This window comes from Vicugna pacos, chromosome 17 (assembly GCF_048564905.1).
Source record: "Vicugna pacos chromosome 17, VicPac4, whole genome shotgun sequence".
NCBI lineage: Eukaryota > Metazoa > Chordata > Mammalia > Artiodactyla > Camelidae > Vicugna > Vicugna pacos.
Window position 1 is genome coordinate 39,803,914 of NC_133003.1, and position 18,064 is coordinate 39,821,977.

The 18,064-nt window shown below is 41.9% G+C and overlaps 1 protein-coding gene across 1 annotated transcript in view; it reads right to left on the minus strand.

The window, feature by feature from the left end:
- Positions 1–14,619, minus strand: part of RYBP (RING1 and YY1 binding protein) — a 71,517-nt gene extending 56,898 nt beyond the window's left edge. Inside the window, exons 1-2 of the mRNA XM_072941711.1 lie at positions 14,389–14,619; positions 13,512–13,637 (exon numbers count right to left, since the gene is read on the minus strand). Of these exons, the coding sequence (XP_072797812.1) occupies positions 13,512–13,637; positions 14,389–14,420 (158 nt within the window). The 5' untranslated portion in view covers positions 14,421–14,619. The remainder of the gene's footprint in view (positions 1–13,511; positions 13,638–14,388) is intronic.
- Between the last annotated feature and the right edge of the window lie 3,445 nt (positions 14,620–18,064).

The window sequence follows — 18,064 nt, forward strand, 5'->3', positions numbered from 1 at the left end:
TTAAAATTACATGTGGCTTGCAATGTGTAACACTTATATTGGACAACAATGATTCAGAACACAATACAGAATTTTGTAAATCAAAGAGCACAAAACAATTTTAAATTTACAGATACATGTTTTAGAGCATTGTTTATTATTAGATTTTTTTTGATGTAATGGTAAATGAAACTGCTTTCTTAATTGCTTTCTGATATTCATTGTTCGTGTATAAAAATGCAACAGATTTCTGTGTATTAATTTTACATTCAGCAACTCTACCAAATTCATTGATGATTTCTAGTAGAACATTCTCTAACACCATATACAAAAAATAAACTCAAAATAGAATGAAGAGCTAAATGTAAGACCAGATACTATGAAATTCCTAGAAGAAAACATAGGCACAACACTCTTTGACATAAATTACAGCAGTATATTTTGGGATCCATCTCCTAAAGCAAAAAGCAAAAATAAACAAATGGGACCTGATTAAATTTAAAAGCTTTTGCATAGCAAAGGAAACCACTGATAAAATGAAAAGACAACCTATTAAATGAGAGAAAACATTTGCAAGTGATATGGCCAATAAGGGATTAATATCCTACACATATGAATAGCTCATACAACTCAACATCAAAAAAAAACCTGATTAAAAAGTGGGCAGAACTGAATAGACATTTTTCCAAAGAGGAAATGCAGATAGCCAATAGGCACATGAAAAGATGCTCAACATCCAATCAAATGCAAAGCAAAACCACAATGAAATATCACCTCACACTTGTCAGAATGGCTATTACCAAAAAGAACACAAATTGTTGGTGAGGAAGTGGAGAAAAGGGAACACTCCTACACTGTTGATGGGAATGTATACTGGTGCAGTCACTGTGGAAAACAGTATGGAGGTTTCTCAAAAAACTAAAAATAGGACTACCATATGAGCCAGCAATTCTATTTCTGGGTATATATCCAGAGAAAATAAAATCATAATTCGAGAAGTTACATGCACCCCAATGTTCACAGCAGCATTATTTACAATTGCCAAGATATGGAAGCAACCTAAGTTTCATAAACAAATGAAGATACGGTATGCACATACACACACATGGAATACTACTCAGTCATTAAAAAAACTTTGCAGCAACATGGATGGACTTGGAGGGCATTATGCTAAGTGAAATATATCAAACAGGGAAAGACAAATACTGTATATCACTTATATGTGGAATCTGAAAAATACAACACACTAGTGAAAATAACAAAAAAAAAAGCAGCACTCAGATACAGAGAACAAACTAAACTAGTGGTTATGGGGGGAGGGGCTTTATAGAGGTGGGACATACAAATTATTGGATGTAACAGATTACGACAAACTGTACAATACAGGGAATATAGCCAATATTTTATAATAACTGTAAATGGAATGTAACCTTTAAAAATTGTATAAAAACTTTTTTAAAAAAAAGGCAAAAAATTTCCAAATGTGAAGTGTTTTTTCCAACTACAAAAGTGATACCAATTCATCTACACTAAAAAAATTGTAGAAAAGCACACATACACACAAAGCCATCATCCCTCCAAGCAGAGCTACTATTTTGATCAGCTATTAATTCTAGGTATGTATATTACATGAAATGGTACAAAATATCACTTAGAGCAGAATCATATTTTTATCATTTTGAAACTTTTTTCTAATATATCACGAACATTTTCCTTTATTATATATTTTTTCTAAAATTTTTCTTAAATTTTTATTTTGAAACAATTATAGATACACAGGAAGTTGCAAAGGTAGTAAAAGGTCCCACATAACGATCACCCAATTTCCCAGAAATGATTGCACCTTCTTGAGTATAGTACAGAATCAAAACCAGGAAATTTATGTTGGTATAATGTGTGTAAACAGTTCTATGACATCTTACCACATGTGTAGATTAATGAAACTATCACCGAATCAAGATTCAGATCCATTACATCACCACAAAGATCTCCCTCTTTCTAGCCCTATAAAAACACCCACCTCCCTCCCTTCCTCCACCAACCCTAACCCCTGACAACCACTAATCTGTTCTCTCTGTAATTTTGTCATTTCAAGGATGTTAATAGCATCCTACAATATGTGACCTTTAGAGATTGGCTTTTTTCACTCAGCCCTTGAGATGCACACCAGCTGTTGTATTTATCAACAGTTTGTTCCTTTTTAATTGCTGAGTAGTATTCCGTGGTAGAGATGCACCATTCACATACTTAAGGACTTTTACATTGCTTTCCAGTTTTAGGCTCTTACAAATGAAGCTGCGATGAACACTTGTGAAGAGATTTTGTGTGAATGTAAGTTTTCATTTCTCTGAGATAAATACTCAGGAATGAAATTCCTAGGTCATATGGAAAGTTTTGTAAAAAACTGCCCAAATTGTTTTCTCGAGTAGTTGTACCATTTTATATTCCATCAGTGTATGAGAGATCTCAACACATTTTTAAGAGCTGCAGCATATTCATGGCTACTCCATACTTTTTTCTTAACAATTCCTTGCTGATTCGTATGTAGGTAGTTTTTATATTTTGTAACAATAATGATGTAATAATATACATACACAGAAATTTTTACACAAATTTTCACACTGCCATATGGTCTTTGGAAATTTTGTCAACTTAGCATACCACCCACCAAGGGTCAGCGAGAATACCCACTTCTCAGCCTCACTAAAAAAATTTTTTTCATCTTTAATTACTGACTTGCAAAAAACATAATCTTATTTTGTATTTATTTGAATAATGGGAAGGTTGTATACATTTCTCATGTTTCCTGACTTAGTTTGTAATTCTTTCATAACTACCTGTTAGTGTTCTTTGCCAACATTTCACTGCAATGTTGGTGTACTGACTGTAAGATCTGTTTCTGCCTCTCTTAATATATGTTGTAAAGAGAGAGATTTTCAAAATAAATTTATCTGAAACTCAACCCACATGTTGGTAATGCAAGATAATGGCTGATTTTAGAAAGTAAAAAATAAACAAGTTTAGTTGATATTGTCCAACTTATAAATCCTCCTATACTTCACACAACATATTTATTAAGGAATCATCTTTAATGCCAGCTCTGGATTAAAAACCTGGTTCCTAGAATAATGATCACTTATTTTCCCTAAACTCACTTCAAAAGCCAAGACATAGTTTTTCCAGAACAAGCATCAGAAACTATCTTCAGTTTCATCAGGAAGCCTAGCTGGCTTCTCTTTAAAGGAGAATTTAACATCATCTAAATCAGTAGTTTTCAAAGTGCTCCCCCAATGAGCAGCATCAACATTACGTGGGAACTTGTAAGAAATGCAAATTATCAGGCTACCCCAGACCTACGAAATCAAAAATTCTAGGGAAGGGACCCAAACATGTGTTTCAACGAGCCTTCCAGGTAATTCTGATGCATGCTAAAGTTTGAGAACCACCACTTTAAACAAACTCAGTATAAAAAGATTAAATGTGGGTCGTGTTGTATAGTTATTTGTTCTTTAATAAAGGACTTGGGCAAAACTAATTATGCTACAGATAGTATTAAGAATTCAGTGACATTTTCATTCTTTCCCAAGTTAAAACACTCCAAAAAGAAATCCTAAGCCTGGATTTTAGTTTTATGGTCTACAAATAAAAATCCTAAGACCATAAGGTGTTCACAAGAAATTTTCTCTTAGAAGAATCCAAAATGAACCATATAAACTAACAGGTTAGAGTATGTCTTTCCAATCAGATTCAATTTGTTTCATATCACACACTGCCTCATACTTGGTTTCCCCCATTCACGTACCACCTACATCATTTTGAAAACTCAATGAACTAGCATATTAAAACAAAGCACCTGGAAAACCAGTTATTCAAATATTTGTGACCCAGCAAATAAATAAATTGCTGAATAAATAATTCTGAATGACAGTGGACTTTGTTTAGTTATGTTTTTCTGTTTTGTCCCCAAGTTTTTTATAATAAGGATTACCTTTGTAACAAAGACAAAGAATCAGTGACCATATATAACGATAAAGGAAGTTAACCTACAGAATATCAGTATCTTTAAATTTTACCAATGGTCACTAGTAATCTTTTTTTCCTTTATTTATATATGATAAAAATGTGTAAGGTGCTGGTTTAATATCAGACAAACAGAGCTCCTGATTCAAGGAGTTCATTATAGTTTGAAACTAGAACTGAATATATCAGGACCACGAGCCCAGTAACAAAGCCAGGATACTATACCATGATAGCTATTTTTTGTCGACCTAGTTCTAAGTGTCCCATCTCCCTTCAAGTAACAAACCCTGAAGATGTGTTAGGACTGCACAATCACAGTATCTCAACCTCCAGGCAACAAAGAATGGTCCAGGAATTCGGCAAGTGACTGGGGTTCCTGCAGTTCTTCCTTTGATTCTGAGTTCGGACAGTAGTATCCTTTTCATTACTGGCTATGTGGGCCAATAAATTCACTTTTTGTTTTGTTTTGACTTAAGGTAGTTTGAGGTGAATTCCTGTTTCTTGCAACCCTGAATATTCTTGCAGCACTTATGATATTAAACAATTTTCAAATTTGTAAAAGAAATGAACACTGCATAAAACTCATCGCCTACATTAAGACATCTGACCTGTTCTTAAGAGAGCAGTCACCAGGTTTGTTTTCTCCCTCTGACAAAGCACTACACACAGTGGGTTTTAAGACCCAATACACTGATGCAACTGGCATCCTAACATCACTCTAAATTTCTTGTCCCTTCCAAAGGCTATCAAAGTGTCACCTTCTATTGTATTGCTAATGCTCTTAAATTATAGAGAAAATGTTCTGAACAAGTTTTAAGATGTTTCTTTCAAATACCCCTTCCTAGTTTCTTTTCCCAACCAAAAGATCATTTAAATAGATCTTCTAAAATGACAGAGTGAGGAAAGGAGAGGAAGAATAAAAACCTATTCACATTTAAAAATAAAAATTTCACGTTTACTTTGTGATTTCAACTATAGACAGTTCCCGACTTAAGATGGCTCGATTTAGCATTTTTCGACTTGAAAAGGTGATATAAAGTCAGCAGAACCACACTTCAGATTTTGGATTTTGATCTATCCCTGCGCGAGAGATCTGTAGTACAATAAATAGTCTCTGGTGATGCTGGGCAGAGGCAGGAGACCCCAGGTCCCAGTAAGCCATCCAATTACAACCACGAAGGCAAATACCCGACACAACCATTCTGTGCCCAGACAACCTGTCTGTTTTTCAGTACAGTCTTCAATACATTACATGAGATATTTAACACTTTAGTGTAAGACAGGTTTTGTTGTTTGATGATTTGCCCAACTGGAGGCTACTGTTAAAAGTATCCTGAGCATGTTTAAGCTAGACTAAGCTAAGCTGTGATGTTAGGCAAGTTAGGTGTATTAAATGCATTTCCAATTTTAGGTGTTTTCAACTTATGATGGGTTATCTGGGCATAACCCCATTTTAGGTTGAGAAAGATCTGTATTTATGATTTCTGAGTAACAGAAGTTTATCTGCATTGCCTTTACTGAGAATTCATCTTTGGCAGCACAGTCTGTGTAATCACTGCACAGAACTGAAATTACAGCTAAATAAATGAGTCAAGACTTCAACTTAACAGAACTAATTAACCCAATTTATTCAATAGAACAGTAACGTACACCATGTACAAGGCACAACCATCAAGCTGAGTATGTTAACACAGCACAACCGAACACAATGGCCAAGGTAGCATGACATTTCCAACAACACCCAGAGTGTTCTGCAGCCATTCTGAAACTGCCTTTAGGTGCCAGCTTACAAGCACACCCATCGAGTTCCTTATCACACCTCAAAACTGGTTTTGCACAACATGACTTATCCTCCGCTTTATTACCAGACTTCTTGAAATGACTTTTGGCTATTTAAATCACCAAATGGGCAACCAAAAGGGAGTAAGAATCTTCACAGTTATTGTCATGTAGGTAAGTGTGCTAAAAGCTCTAAAGCTCAAAACCATCCCAGAAAGTACTTTAAGTGCATGGCCCACAGCCTCTAAGGCTGTAAGTATGTGTTTAATTTCTAGAACATGTTTAGAAAACAAAGCCAGAAAAATGAGAAAACTACTTTTTAAAGACACACTTCATAAAGACAAATCTCCCCTAATCCAGTAACTTTACATATAGGATGCTAGCCCCAATATGCAAAAGTATGTATTAGAACTCCTAACTGGAACAGTATTAAAGACAACTCCAGTTGAAACTTCCAGTCTTCACCTACTCTATATATACATTCACTGAACCCCTGCTAGGTGCCCAGCATTGTAACAGACATAAGAAAATAAGGCTTTGAAAAGAAAGGTCCTGCCTTCAAAAAAGGTGAACACATAACAGAGGCAATCAAATAAAGAAACAGTTCAAGTGTTACAAAGAGCATACATGATTGCAGGTGATGGAAAGGCATCCTGAGCCACCTAGAAGGACAAATAGGAGTCAGCTAGGACTCAAAAGGAAGGAGCTGCACTTCAGAAGAAAATCCAGAGGAAAAGAAATGTGTGATGGTATGGAAATGAGACATCACGGTCCCATGTTAGGAAAACACCAAGCAGTCTGGCATGAAACACACATGCTGTGCATGGAGGGCAGATGGGGTGGTGGCAGGCTGCTTCCAGAAATCCTACAGAAATGGTAAAAGACCAAATCAGAAGCCCTTTGCGGTGCTCCGGATTTGGACTTTATCCTAGAGGCAATGAGAAGAACCAGGACATAACTTAAGTTGTCCCAAGTGGAGAGGCCCAAGAACCAGCTGGATCTGTCTGTCATATGTATGTGTGCATGCGGGTGGTGACAAGTGGTTAGTAAACAGCATCTGGGGATTACCAACCTGTAAAGAGAAGTGGAAAGGTATGGATGACATCTGAAGAGAGTAAACAGTTAAAAAGGAGGTAGGCAGGGACAGAGAACCTGTATCAACCTACATAATAAATCCTACATCCAAGAATCAAAAAGGCCTATTTTAAACTCCAGATTCAGCTAGGCCCTCCTCATCATACCCTCCTAGACTGACCATCTCTATCTCCTCTAAAAAGTACTACTACTCATTATTCCAAGCCCACCACGCAGTTCATACCACTGGCTATCTTTTTATTGTCTTATCCTTTCAACAAGTCTGTTAGATTCCTTAAGAGCAGGAATTTTCAATTTAATCAATGCCGTCAAATATAAATGATGAACAATACAACTCACAAAAGGCAAAAGTTTATTTACTCCGTTTAAATACTCTAGAAAGTTCTCCATACCAGGTCTTATTCCTTTCACCTAATGATGTGTGTGGATTTACAGTGTTGCTGGGAGGAGACAGCTGTGTTCAAGGGTGTAGGTAATGACCAGAAGCTGAGGAGAGATCCTATCTCTAGAATGTGTTAGGGACCTGTATGCAGAGTTGAGCTCTAAGACAGTCTTAGGATAAACAGCACTAGTAAAAGAAACAAGAACCACACACAACACGGATATTCATAAATATAACAATGAGTGGAAGAAGCCAGATCCCGAAGAGTACAAACTATACTGTATGACTCCACTTAAATGAAGTTCAAAACCAAGCAAAACTCATCTCCAGTGTTAGAAGTCAGGACAGCGTTGGGGTAGGGGGAAGACGCTGTAAGAGCACCCGAAGGACTTCTAGGGTTCTGGTAATGCTGTTTCTTAATCTGGATGCTGGTTACACAGGCGCACTCACTTTGTGAAAGTTTATCAAGCCTTATCATTTGTGCACTTCTCCATACACATGCTAGAGTTAAAAAAGTTTAACTTAAAAATACAAAGGTAAAAAGAAAAAACACAGGCGGGGAGCTAGTGATAGGAAGTATAAAGGAAGATGCCACAAAGAGAAAAGGCCTCCTTTGGTGACAGGGCAAAAGGAAAAATGAGAGCCACAATGATTGTAGAATGTTTTAGTTCAGCTTGTGAAGGAGACATCTGGAGACCCACTATTACCAGAAGTACTGATGAACTGAGTTAGTGCTGATAACTATCTTGGTAAACTACAGCCACTTGGAATTTCTTCAGCATCTACAGAAGCACACAATAAATATATAAAGCATGAATAAACAATACACAACTGAATCCATTCAAAACCTCCCATCCTAATAACAGCTGAGGTTTGAACAACATGGGTTTAAACTGCCCATGTCCATTTATACATAGATTTTCCCCAATAAATATGGACCACGGTCCTACACAATCTGTGGTTGGTTAAATCCACAGACACAGAACCACAAGTACAGAGGCCAACTATGGAACTTGAGTATCCTGGGAAACCCATGGTGGGTCCTGGTACACGTGCCCCTAGGATGCTGAGGGACAATTGTTACATGGATTCTTGACAGCGCCCAGGAGGGCGGATATTGGCGCCCCTAACCTCCCAGTCGTTTAAGGGTCAACTATAATAGGATATAATGACCCATTAGCTGGTCTGAGTTTAGTCTACAACATGCAACTAAGACAAGTTGAGTAGCCTATGTACAAACGCTCAAACTCTAAACTGTCCCCAACCAAATGAGCTAACTGGCACAGGAAAACCTCCAGAAATCACAGTCCCCTTGCTCCATAAGAAAGCAGCACCAGTGTTTCCTAAAAAGGCAAGTGTGCATTTCAACAATGTCTATAAAGCAGTCACTCCACCCAGCTCTCATCACTCTACAGTTCCCTATCCTGCTCAAATTTCTTCGTAGTACTTGTCTCTAGCTGAAATTATCTTATTTTTCTGTTCACTTGTTTATTTTCTTTTCCTCTCCATAGTATTTCAAGCTCCATGAAAACAAAGACCTTGTCTGTCTTTACACCACTGTACACCCAGAGCCCAGATGGCTGCATACTCAATAAAAACTTGTCAAATAACCACAACTACCCAGGTAATTTACTTTAAGGTCACCCAGTATACAAAAGATCAAGTCAGTACCAATAAATCAGTTAAGTTCAATGTAATAGCAAATACAAAATAAATTATCACTCCATTTCTGAGTAAGAGTGATCTTTAAAACTGTTCCCACTTTTGTACGAGCTTCGAGGCTGAAAGTTTGACAAGGTTTGATGATTTGGAAGACAGCTAATTTTCGACGTATTTTATGGAGAAGTTTTAGGAATGACCAACACTTCAGTAAACCCAATATGGCCTAAGGAGCAAAACCACCGTGGTGGGGAAGGGCCTAGCCTCGCTCCAGGTTAGGAACCCCCTCTGCTTTCTGGAAGTCTTTCTATCTGAAAAGTGTCACCGGATGATGCGCTTCTGAAGCTTTCAGCAAAGAGCAAAACTCACGCTTCACTAAATATGTGTTTCCCACTTCTAAAGCACTCCAAAACCATTCAAGAGACTTTGGGATGCTTGGGTATCTGAATTTAAGAGGAGACAAAGTCCACAGCTGTAAGTGCGAAGAATCAGAGAGTTCCTGAACAAAGAAAACGTTTTATACGCTATCAACAGAGTACCAACTTTCCAGTAGATATTCTGAGTACCAACTTTTCTTTAAAGCCACTTTTATTACATATCTTACAGCAAACTGCTCACTTTTATTTTCCTGTAAAAGCTCTAAATACAAGGGGGGAGGGTACAGCTCAGTGGTAGGGTGTGTGCTTAGCATGCACTAGGTTCTGGGTTCAATCCCCAGTGCCTCCATTAAAAAAAAAGCTCTAAATACAGTACACTTTTCAGGAAGATAGTATTCAAATAAACAGGAATTAAATAAAACATGATTTCAACTCAACAGCATGATAAAAACCTGGAGATGAAGCTGAGAAAAATTCTAAGTCTATGGTAATTACCCAGTGCAAAAATTTTCCGATTTTTCAATGAGTGTTAAGCAGTATGGGAAGGTCAACATGCAGTTATTTATCAAAGAACCACTAATCAAGAAGAGCTGCAGCAATGTTTTAGCAATGTTTAAAGAGACCGCTGCATTCAAAGAAATAAGAACAAAAGTAAAGTATATTTAATTTATCACCAAGTCTAGGAAGTTGCTCTGCCCAACACTCAAGAACTTCAACTTAACAGGACAACGGTTAGGTAAATCTGTGAATTTGTGCTTTTGTTTTGCTTTTTTTTCCTTTTAAAAACTGGCACCCTCTTTCAGGAGACTGGCAAAATGGGCTGGGAAATACTACTTTAGCTATCACCTAGGGAAGGATAGTGTCTCTTCCCCACCCACAACCAGCTTCTATGCGCACTCCTTTATTTACTACCTCGAATGGCTTAAGAGCACGTCAGCCTGGTGGGAAGGCAACCGGCCAGCAGCAGGTGCCTCCTCCGGGCTCCAGTACTGAAGACTGGGTAAAAGGACGCCACAGAACAGGCAGAAGGAAACCATTCAAAGTGATGGACACGCTCTAAAACTGGATTGTGGTGATGGCTGTACAACTTTTTAAAATTACTAAAAATCACTGAATTGTACACTTGAACAATTGGTGGGGTTTATGGTAAGTAAATTATGCTTCAATAAAACTATTTAAAAAAATAACAGGCAAAGGGTAGAACGTGGAACAGTGTAGATGGAAAAAGAAGTTTAAGAACCAAAGATACCCAACATAAAATTGATACTACATTCAAAATAGAGATCTCTACTGCCCCCTGAACTTCTAAGTAGCCTAGGAAGTGGAGCCTCCTCCTTCTCTTAACACGTGCCTTTGGAGCTTCTGATCTTTCATTCTGCTTTATGCTGCTCCAGAAAGAAAAGACCTTCTAAATTACTTTCATGACTCTACCTGCAGAATTAAATTTATCTAGTACACATGGCAGTAACAGTGAAAGATGGCAGGTAATTTTGTAGGTATCAATTCTCCTTGTCCAGAAGAGTTGCAGGGAGGGGGAAATCCTTCTAACTGATGCCCAACCCTGAGTGCTGGGACTTCCCATAGCACTTTACTTATACCTCTCTTAGAACCGTTATAACTTGGATTATGGTCGTTTCTGGACGTGTCTTATCAACCTTTTTTAACACCCCCCCAACCATGTCGAGCAGAATCTTTCACATCCTAGGAATTAAATGTTCTTTGGATGAGTGGCAATATTTTCCTAATCAAATTGAGTAACATCAATTCTAATCTCAAAGGGTCTACACAGTTCTGTGTCCTACTGGACTGCCACCAATTCAAAGCTGACTTCTTTGCTTTACTGGTAGATATACGACAGCAAAACAATGACAAGAGTGACGAACAAACTCCAAATGACCACTGGGCTAGCCAACTAGCAAAGCTGTTAAAATATGAAACAGCAGCTCAGAGCAATAAAACCCAATTTCTATACCAGTCAACAGATTAGACTTCCTTTTATTATTTAAAAATTATCCTAGAAAATTACAAGAAAAAGGTTCAGGTAAAAAACAGAGCAGTAACTAGCAGCACACAGAAATTAACCAAGTTAATACACTGGATAGAACACAAACCTACAAAATTTACACATGAAGCCCATTCACTGCATAAGAAACACAAAATGTTATTTGCCTTCCGATTAATGACTTCTAGGGTAAAGTCTTTTTATAGAGTTCTAGATCTAACACACCAAAATACTGACAATAACCAAGATGAAGCTAATTTAAGCTATGTAAGAATATCAAGAGTTGGTAAGATTTTAAGTCCTCAGATGTCTAAAATCTGTTCAAATTCTATACAACCACAGACATCAAAAAATTACAAGGAGACTCTCAAAAATAGGTGAGTATCCTGTCCCTGAACAGACTATAGAATATTTTCATTATTAATAATACGTTTGTTGAAAAAACTGAATTCCACTGCTGTCATCTGTGACTCAAAACATTTTAGCATCTATATTGTTTTTAAAGTCAAAACCTTCCACGTGCTTCCAAAAAGTTGATGAGTCAGATTTTTTTCTACTTGCAGAAACTGAAATGCATTTTATTATGAGATAATTTTTCCCAGCAATACATCGGATGTAAACTTAAATTTGCTTTAAGTTTCTCTTCATCAGTAAAGTTCTCAAGTTCTTAGGAGTTTCCTAGTCATTTACTTGAACATCATCTACGGTAACACTCAAAGCAAAACCACAATAAAGAGGTTTGGCCTCTGAGGGATTCTACACGTAAAAAAACATTACTCATAAATAAAATACAATCACTACCGCTTTAGATAACAAATACATTTCTAAACGTTCATGTCATTTGATGGAATTCCCTGTTTTAGACGGCAAAACAAAATCTACTAAGCTCCCAATGGGTGTTCTTTCTGCTCTATGATAACAGAAAATATTGATATGAGTTCACTTTAAAAACTACTTACGGGGAAATATTTCTAGTTCCTGAGTATTTTTATTCAAAGGTCTCATTATTTAGAGTTAGTGGAATTCACAGAACTGATCCACCAGTCACTGAACCAATTCATCCCAGTTATTCTCAAGTTGCCCAATACCCTACTTACTCCCAGGTATAAATAAAGCATCTAAACCCTAACAGAACACATTCATTTAATCAAAGAACAAATACCTAGTTAGCAATGCAGAGCACTACTTATACGGTCATGTTGGAACACCACCAATTAAAAAATAAGTACCTGATGAAATGAGACTTTTGGCAACCAACTTTAAAGATCCACCAGGAACTCACTCTTTCTGTGTTCCTTTCAAACACACACACATACACACACACTCCAATGTCTGACCATTAAATGGCATAAAGAATAGTATAACTTCAAACTCTTAACATCACTGAAACACATTCCAGATACAAGTCAAAAGATGACCGGAAAACTACAAAAATCAGCTTCGAGATTTCATCCAAGTACATCTAGTTCAACTCGTTTTGATACCCGAAGGTTTAGTACCTCCAACAAAATGAAAAGGAATTTTCTCAACATTCTTTTCATCATAGTAAAGCTTTAAGCAAAACTCCAACATAATCACACCGTTCATTTCACACTTTGCAAAAATCGTCCTCCATCACCACTCTGCATAAGTTAATCAGAAAAAAAAAACCCCAACCACACACAAACTGACCCTTCAGTCTTCCCCAAAATGCACTTTCTTTATCAAACCCCAGAATTTATTTTCAAGTGCAAGAAAAAAACCAGACATTTGCAGCTCAGGACAGGAAAAGCACAACCACCACATTATCGTACAACCACCACTCCATTTCTCAGAGAAGAGAAAAATAATTCAGAGCAAGCAAATTAAAAACATTTTACACATGGCAAAAATAAACGGTCTAATGTCCTAGAATCCATAGCAAAAGTACTACGTTTGGATCCAGTACCAATAAGCCAAAGGATTCAAGCGTCAAATAAATTCAGTATCTATTTGAAATAAGACAAAACCTGGAAAAATTCCCTCCCATAAATCATTCAGTGAACATGAGGCTTTGCACCCAACATGAAATACACACAACCAAAACCACACATCAACACCCCCTCCCAAATGCAGAAAAACCCATAATCAACAAGTTGGAAAGAGGGCAGAAGTAGAGCTAACAACCTTCTTCCCCACTTCGAAAAAGAAAAAAAGAAAAAAAGTCCTATAACAAAAGGTAACACAGATCTTCAAGTACCTGGTAGAGGTGCCTTTCCTCACATCGCAGATGCTGCATTTGAAGGCTTCGGCGCTGTTTCTGAAGGTGCAGACGCTACAATCCCAAAAGCCTTCATCTGCGGCAGGTTTTGCTTGTCTTTTTGGCCTTCGGCGGAGTGAGGAGTGGGGGAAAGGGGAGGGAAGAGTCAGGGAGCAGGAAAAAGGAGGAAAGACAGCAAAACAGGCGCTGGTGAGGCGTCGTATTTTCGCAGGAATCAGGCGCTGGAAACTTCGCTCGGGCGACCGACCACCCACCCACCTTTTTCGGGGACGAGGAGAGGGACCGGGGGAGGGGACGGCGCGCCCCCACCGGCGCCCCGCAGCCTCCGGGCCCGGGCCGTGCTGCCTCGCACAGTAGGCGGCGGCGGCGCCCCGGGAAGGGCCGCGGCGGGCGCAGGAAGCGGGCGGACTTGTGGACTTGAGCGTGGGGCTGGGGGGGCCGGGAGGGGAGCCGCGGGCCGGATCTGGAGGGGGCGCGCAGGGGCAGCCCGAGGCCGGCGGCGGGGAGTGGGCAGGCTCCTTCCCTCTCCCCTCCCATGCTCGCGCCCTCCCTCCCTCCCCACCTGGTTAAATCTCCCTTTGTCTGGGAGGAGTGGCGGCGGCGGCGGCGGCGGAGGGCGGCTGAGGAGGAGCCGCCATGGCTGCGGCGCGCACAGCCGCCGGCCCCGAGCAGGAGCGACACCGCCTCCCGCCGCCGCCACCGCCACCGCCCGCCGCCGCCGCCTCCCCCCGCCCCCGGATCTCCATCTTAGCAGCGCCTCCCCCCGCCCCGGGTGGCTCCGGGGCCTAGTCGTCGCCGGCCCCCGCCCGCCCCCAGTCCTCCCTCCCCTTCCGCCCCCTCAGCTCGGAGCAGGTACCTGGTCGGGCTCTTCTTGTCGCCCATGGTCATGGATGGGCTGTACCCCCGCCCCCCCCAAAGCCGAACCCGGCGCCGCTCGGAGGAGAAACGCCGTCCGGGGAGTCGTCGCGGACCGGCCCCCCTCCCTCCCCCGCGCCCGCCCGCCCTCAGCCGCTGGGGCTCGAGCTCCTGCCGTCGCCGCTGCCGCCGCCGCCGCCGCCGCCGCTGCCAGTCTCCGGACGAGACTAGTCCCCGCCAGCGCCGCCTCCGCCGAGTGACTGACGAGGGGCGGGGCCGGGCGCCTCGCGTCACGCGCCAGGCGGCCAATGGGAAGGCGGCGGCCGGCGCCGCGAGGGCGGGGGCGGGACGCGGGAAAGGGCGGGGCGGGGCGGACGTGGGCCGGGCCGTCGGTGTGCGTGCCCGGGAGTGTGTGCGCGCTGGGAGCGCGCGTGCCTGCCGGTGGCCCCGCGGCCCGGCGCGGCGGAGCGTGCGAGCCCGGCGGGGCGCACGTGGCCGCGCCCGGGTGCCGGCGCTGGGCTCCAGGCTCCACGCGGCGCCCCGTGGGGCTTTCGCCCGGCCCCCATCCCCGAAGCCGCCTCAGGGAAGTAGTTGCGCGCAGTTTTCGCGCGCCGCTGGGGCTTGCAACAGCCGCGACGCTCGCAACGCCTCGAGGCTTGCAGTGCCCCGGGAGCCGGTAGGGCCTCTTTTGGCTCGGGCTCCCCCGCGCGCTTCTGCTCCTCTGCCACGTGGAGCTTTGTATCAGCCTCTTGTGAAGTCCCTGCCTCCAGCCTGTACCCCGCCCCGAAGCCCCTTCCCTGGCCCCTGACGCAAGAGGGAAGTGTGCTGACAGGGTGTGGCACAACTGAATGTCCCCCAAGGCCGGACACTCAGCTGCTGCCTGAGCCCCCCCCCCCCAGAGCTTAAGTAGGGCATTTCCCTAGGGAGCTTGCTGTTCAGATCCCTTCGGCCACATGCCAACAGTTTAACCTTATGTCTCAGCGCCTTCATCTCCAAAAAGAGGCTAAAAACATCTTCCTTAGGTTATTTGGGAAATTCAGAGACGTAATGCACGGAAAGCATGCAGGTCGGTGCCTGGCACTTAGAAAGGACCGATACAAAGTATTGGGTTGAGAACTATTACAATTGGGCCTGGGTTGTGCACCATTTCCCTGGCTTTAAAAGCTTCTTGGAGGCGAGGAACAAGTAGTACCCTTTACTTTCTGCCCTGCTCCAAGAACGCTTGCCAGAGTGACTTGAACGTGACTCAGGCCCCTCTGTCCTCAGGCAATGGGGAATTGTGGTAAGGGGAGGACCACATACGATAAGATGAAAGACTTGGCTGGGCTGAAGCCCTGGGTGGGGGTAGGGACCGAATCAAAGGATGATGCTTAAAAGGTGGGGGGTGGGGATAGGGTATGGAGGGAAGATAAGACAGGCCTTCGGTTTCCTCTGAGGTAGCCCCCCCACCCCAGTTTATATGCAAACACAAGGCAGGTTGTTATCAAGACCACCCCATAAAAGGGAAGCATACCAGGGCAGGAGACCAGGGAAGCTCTCTGAGACTGAGTGCCCAGGGAGCAAGAAGTCCTAGGATCAGTCCAGGGATCAGAAGAGAGAGAATAAAAGAGGGAGGGAATGTGTCAACGATAAGCTTGATCAGCACATGCTGTCCTTTCTAGGCCGGCACACCCTGGAGGGCCAGCAGGGATAACACTGTTTAGCAAGGGTCAGCAACCTCCCAAGCCACCCTTCAAAGAGGACAGGAGGAAGACGAGGGGGGAGGCACAGGGCTAAGGGCCAAAGAAGCCAGAGAAAGGCAAGGGGCGTGCATACAAGCCATGGCCCGGTGCCCACAGCCTTGGCCTCTGGTGTCTGCCTGGCTTGCTCCCAGGACTCTGTCCCTGGGGTGAAGGTACTGAGAGAAAAGGGGCATTAAGAAATCCCAGCTGAAGGAGTGGCCACTGGGGACGGAAGCTGGGTAGCTGGGAGCCACAGGTAGTGGGAAGGAGACTGACTTTATTCTTATTTACCTAAAGTAAAATGCACAAGTTAGTTTGCAGCTCCATGAATTTTTATGTGTATCTACCACACCTCTGCATGCACTTTCCAGTTCAAGATATAGAATACTTTCATCTTCTCGTTGAAGTTACTCCCCACCCTGTGGGTAACCACTATTTCAACTTCTGTCACCAAAGATTTACTTTGCCTGTTGGTGAATGTCATATACATGGATCATATGGTATGTACCATCTGCATCTGGCTGGTACTTTTTGCTCAACATGACATTTGTGGTATTCTCCCATATTGTAGTTCATTTCTGTTTCCTTAAGTGTGTAGAATTCCATAGCAAATACATGATAATTTAGTTATACACAGGAGACTGACTTTTTTAATATATTTTTGTGTGCCTATCTTTGACCTGTTTTACCTTTTCAAAAAAAGAAAAAGTTTAAAAAATGGTTTTAAGAAAAAAAAAAGTTCCCAAATAGAGAACTAATTTCTAGGAACATATCAGATCCACACATCACCATGTGGTTGTTACTGTAAAAGCTCTAACTTAATTCACATGTTGGAGGTAAATATCTATTGAAAGTCTCCTGGTAGTTCCAGGAACCAGACATGGCTACTTCTGGAGCAACGTGCGGTAGAAGGGCATGGCTCTAGGCAGAGCATCAGACTATGATTCTAGAGCGGTGCTTTCAACCTGAGCTGGGTGGGAACAAATCTTTTTCCACGGTGTCACCTTGAACCAGTATGGGGTGAAGGGATGAGTGGAAGTTGACACACAGCCCCTCTCCTGCTCCTGTTTCCTACCTTGAACTTCCATCTCGTGTTTCATTTGATGGAAGTGTTCTACTGCTTTAAAAACTATGAGAAACCCATGTTTGTAGCATAGATGCTGGCTAGTAGCACTCCCCGAGAAATGTCTGATCTAAATGATTCCACGGATACACAAGACAGATTAAAAGACCACATTTTGATGTTCTGCCTTCTTTTCTCTCATTCACTCCACCTCAGTCACGCTTCTTAGCTGTTCTAGGAACAAGTCATGCTCCCACTGCAGGGCCTTTGCACTTGCTGTTCCATATGCTTGGAATGCTCTTTCCCCGGATAACCACATTTTCAGCTGTCTCACTTCCTTCAGGTCTTTGCTTAAAAGTCACATTCTTAGTGACCAGTTTTCCCTGGTTACCAAATCTAAAAATATCATCCACCAGCCTGCAACTGATGTGTCCCTTAACTGCTTTACTTTTTTCTCTTTTGCACTTATCACCGTCCAACATACCATGCCGTTTACTTATCTTCTGTACCAGATCTTTGCCCAGAAGAGTGTAAGCTCTATAACGGCAAGGATTTTTTTCTCTTTTTGTCTCCCCTCTCCCCCAAGTACACACAGTGTTACATATAAACGCCTAGAACAGTGCCTGGCAAACATGTGTTGAAAAGAATTTCTTTCACTTAACAATAATTTATTGAGGAGCGTCTAGGTGCCATGCCCCATGCCAGGAACTGGAAGATCAGATGAACAAGGTAGACTTGATTCCTGATCTTTTGGAGTTTACATTCTAGTTGAGAAGGCAGACTTTATTTGAGTAATTAATTATGATTGTGACAGCTGCTGCAAAGACAAAGTACAGGATGCAAGGTGAGATTGCCTCGGAACAGAGAAAGGAAGAGCATTCAGGGGTCTGGAG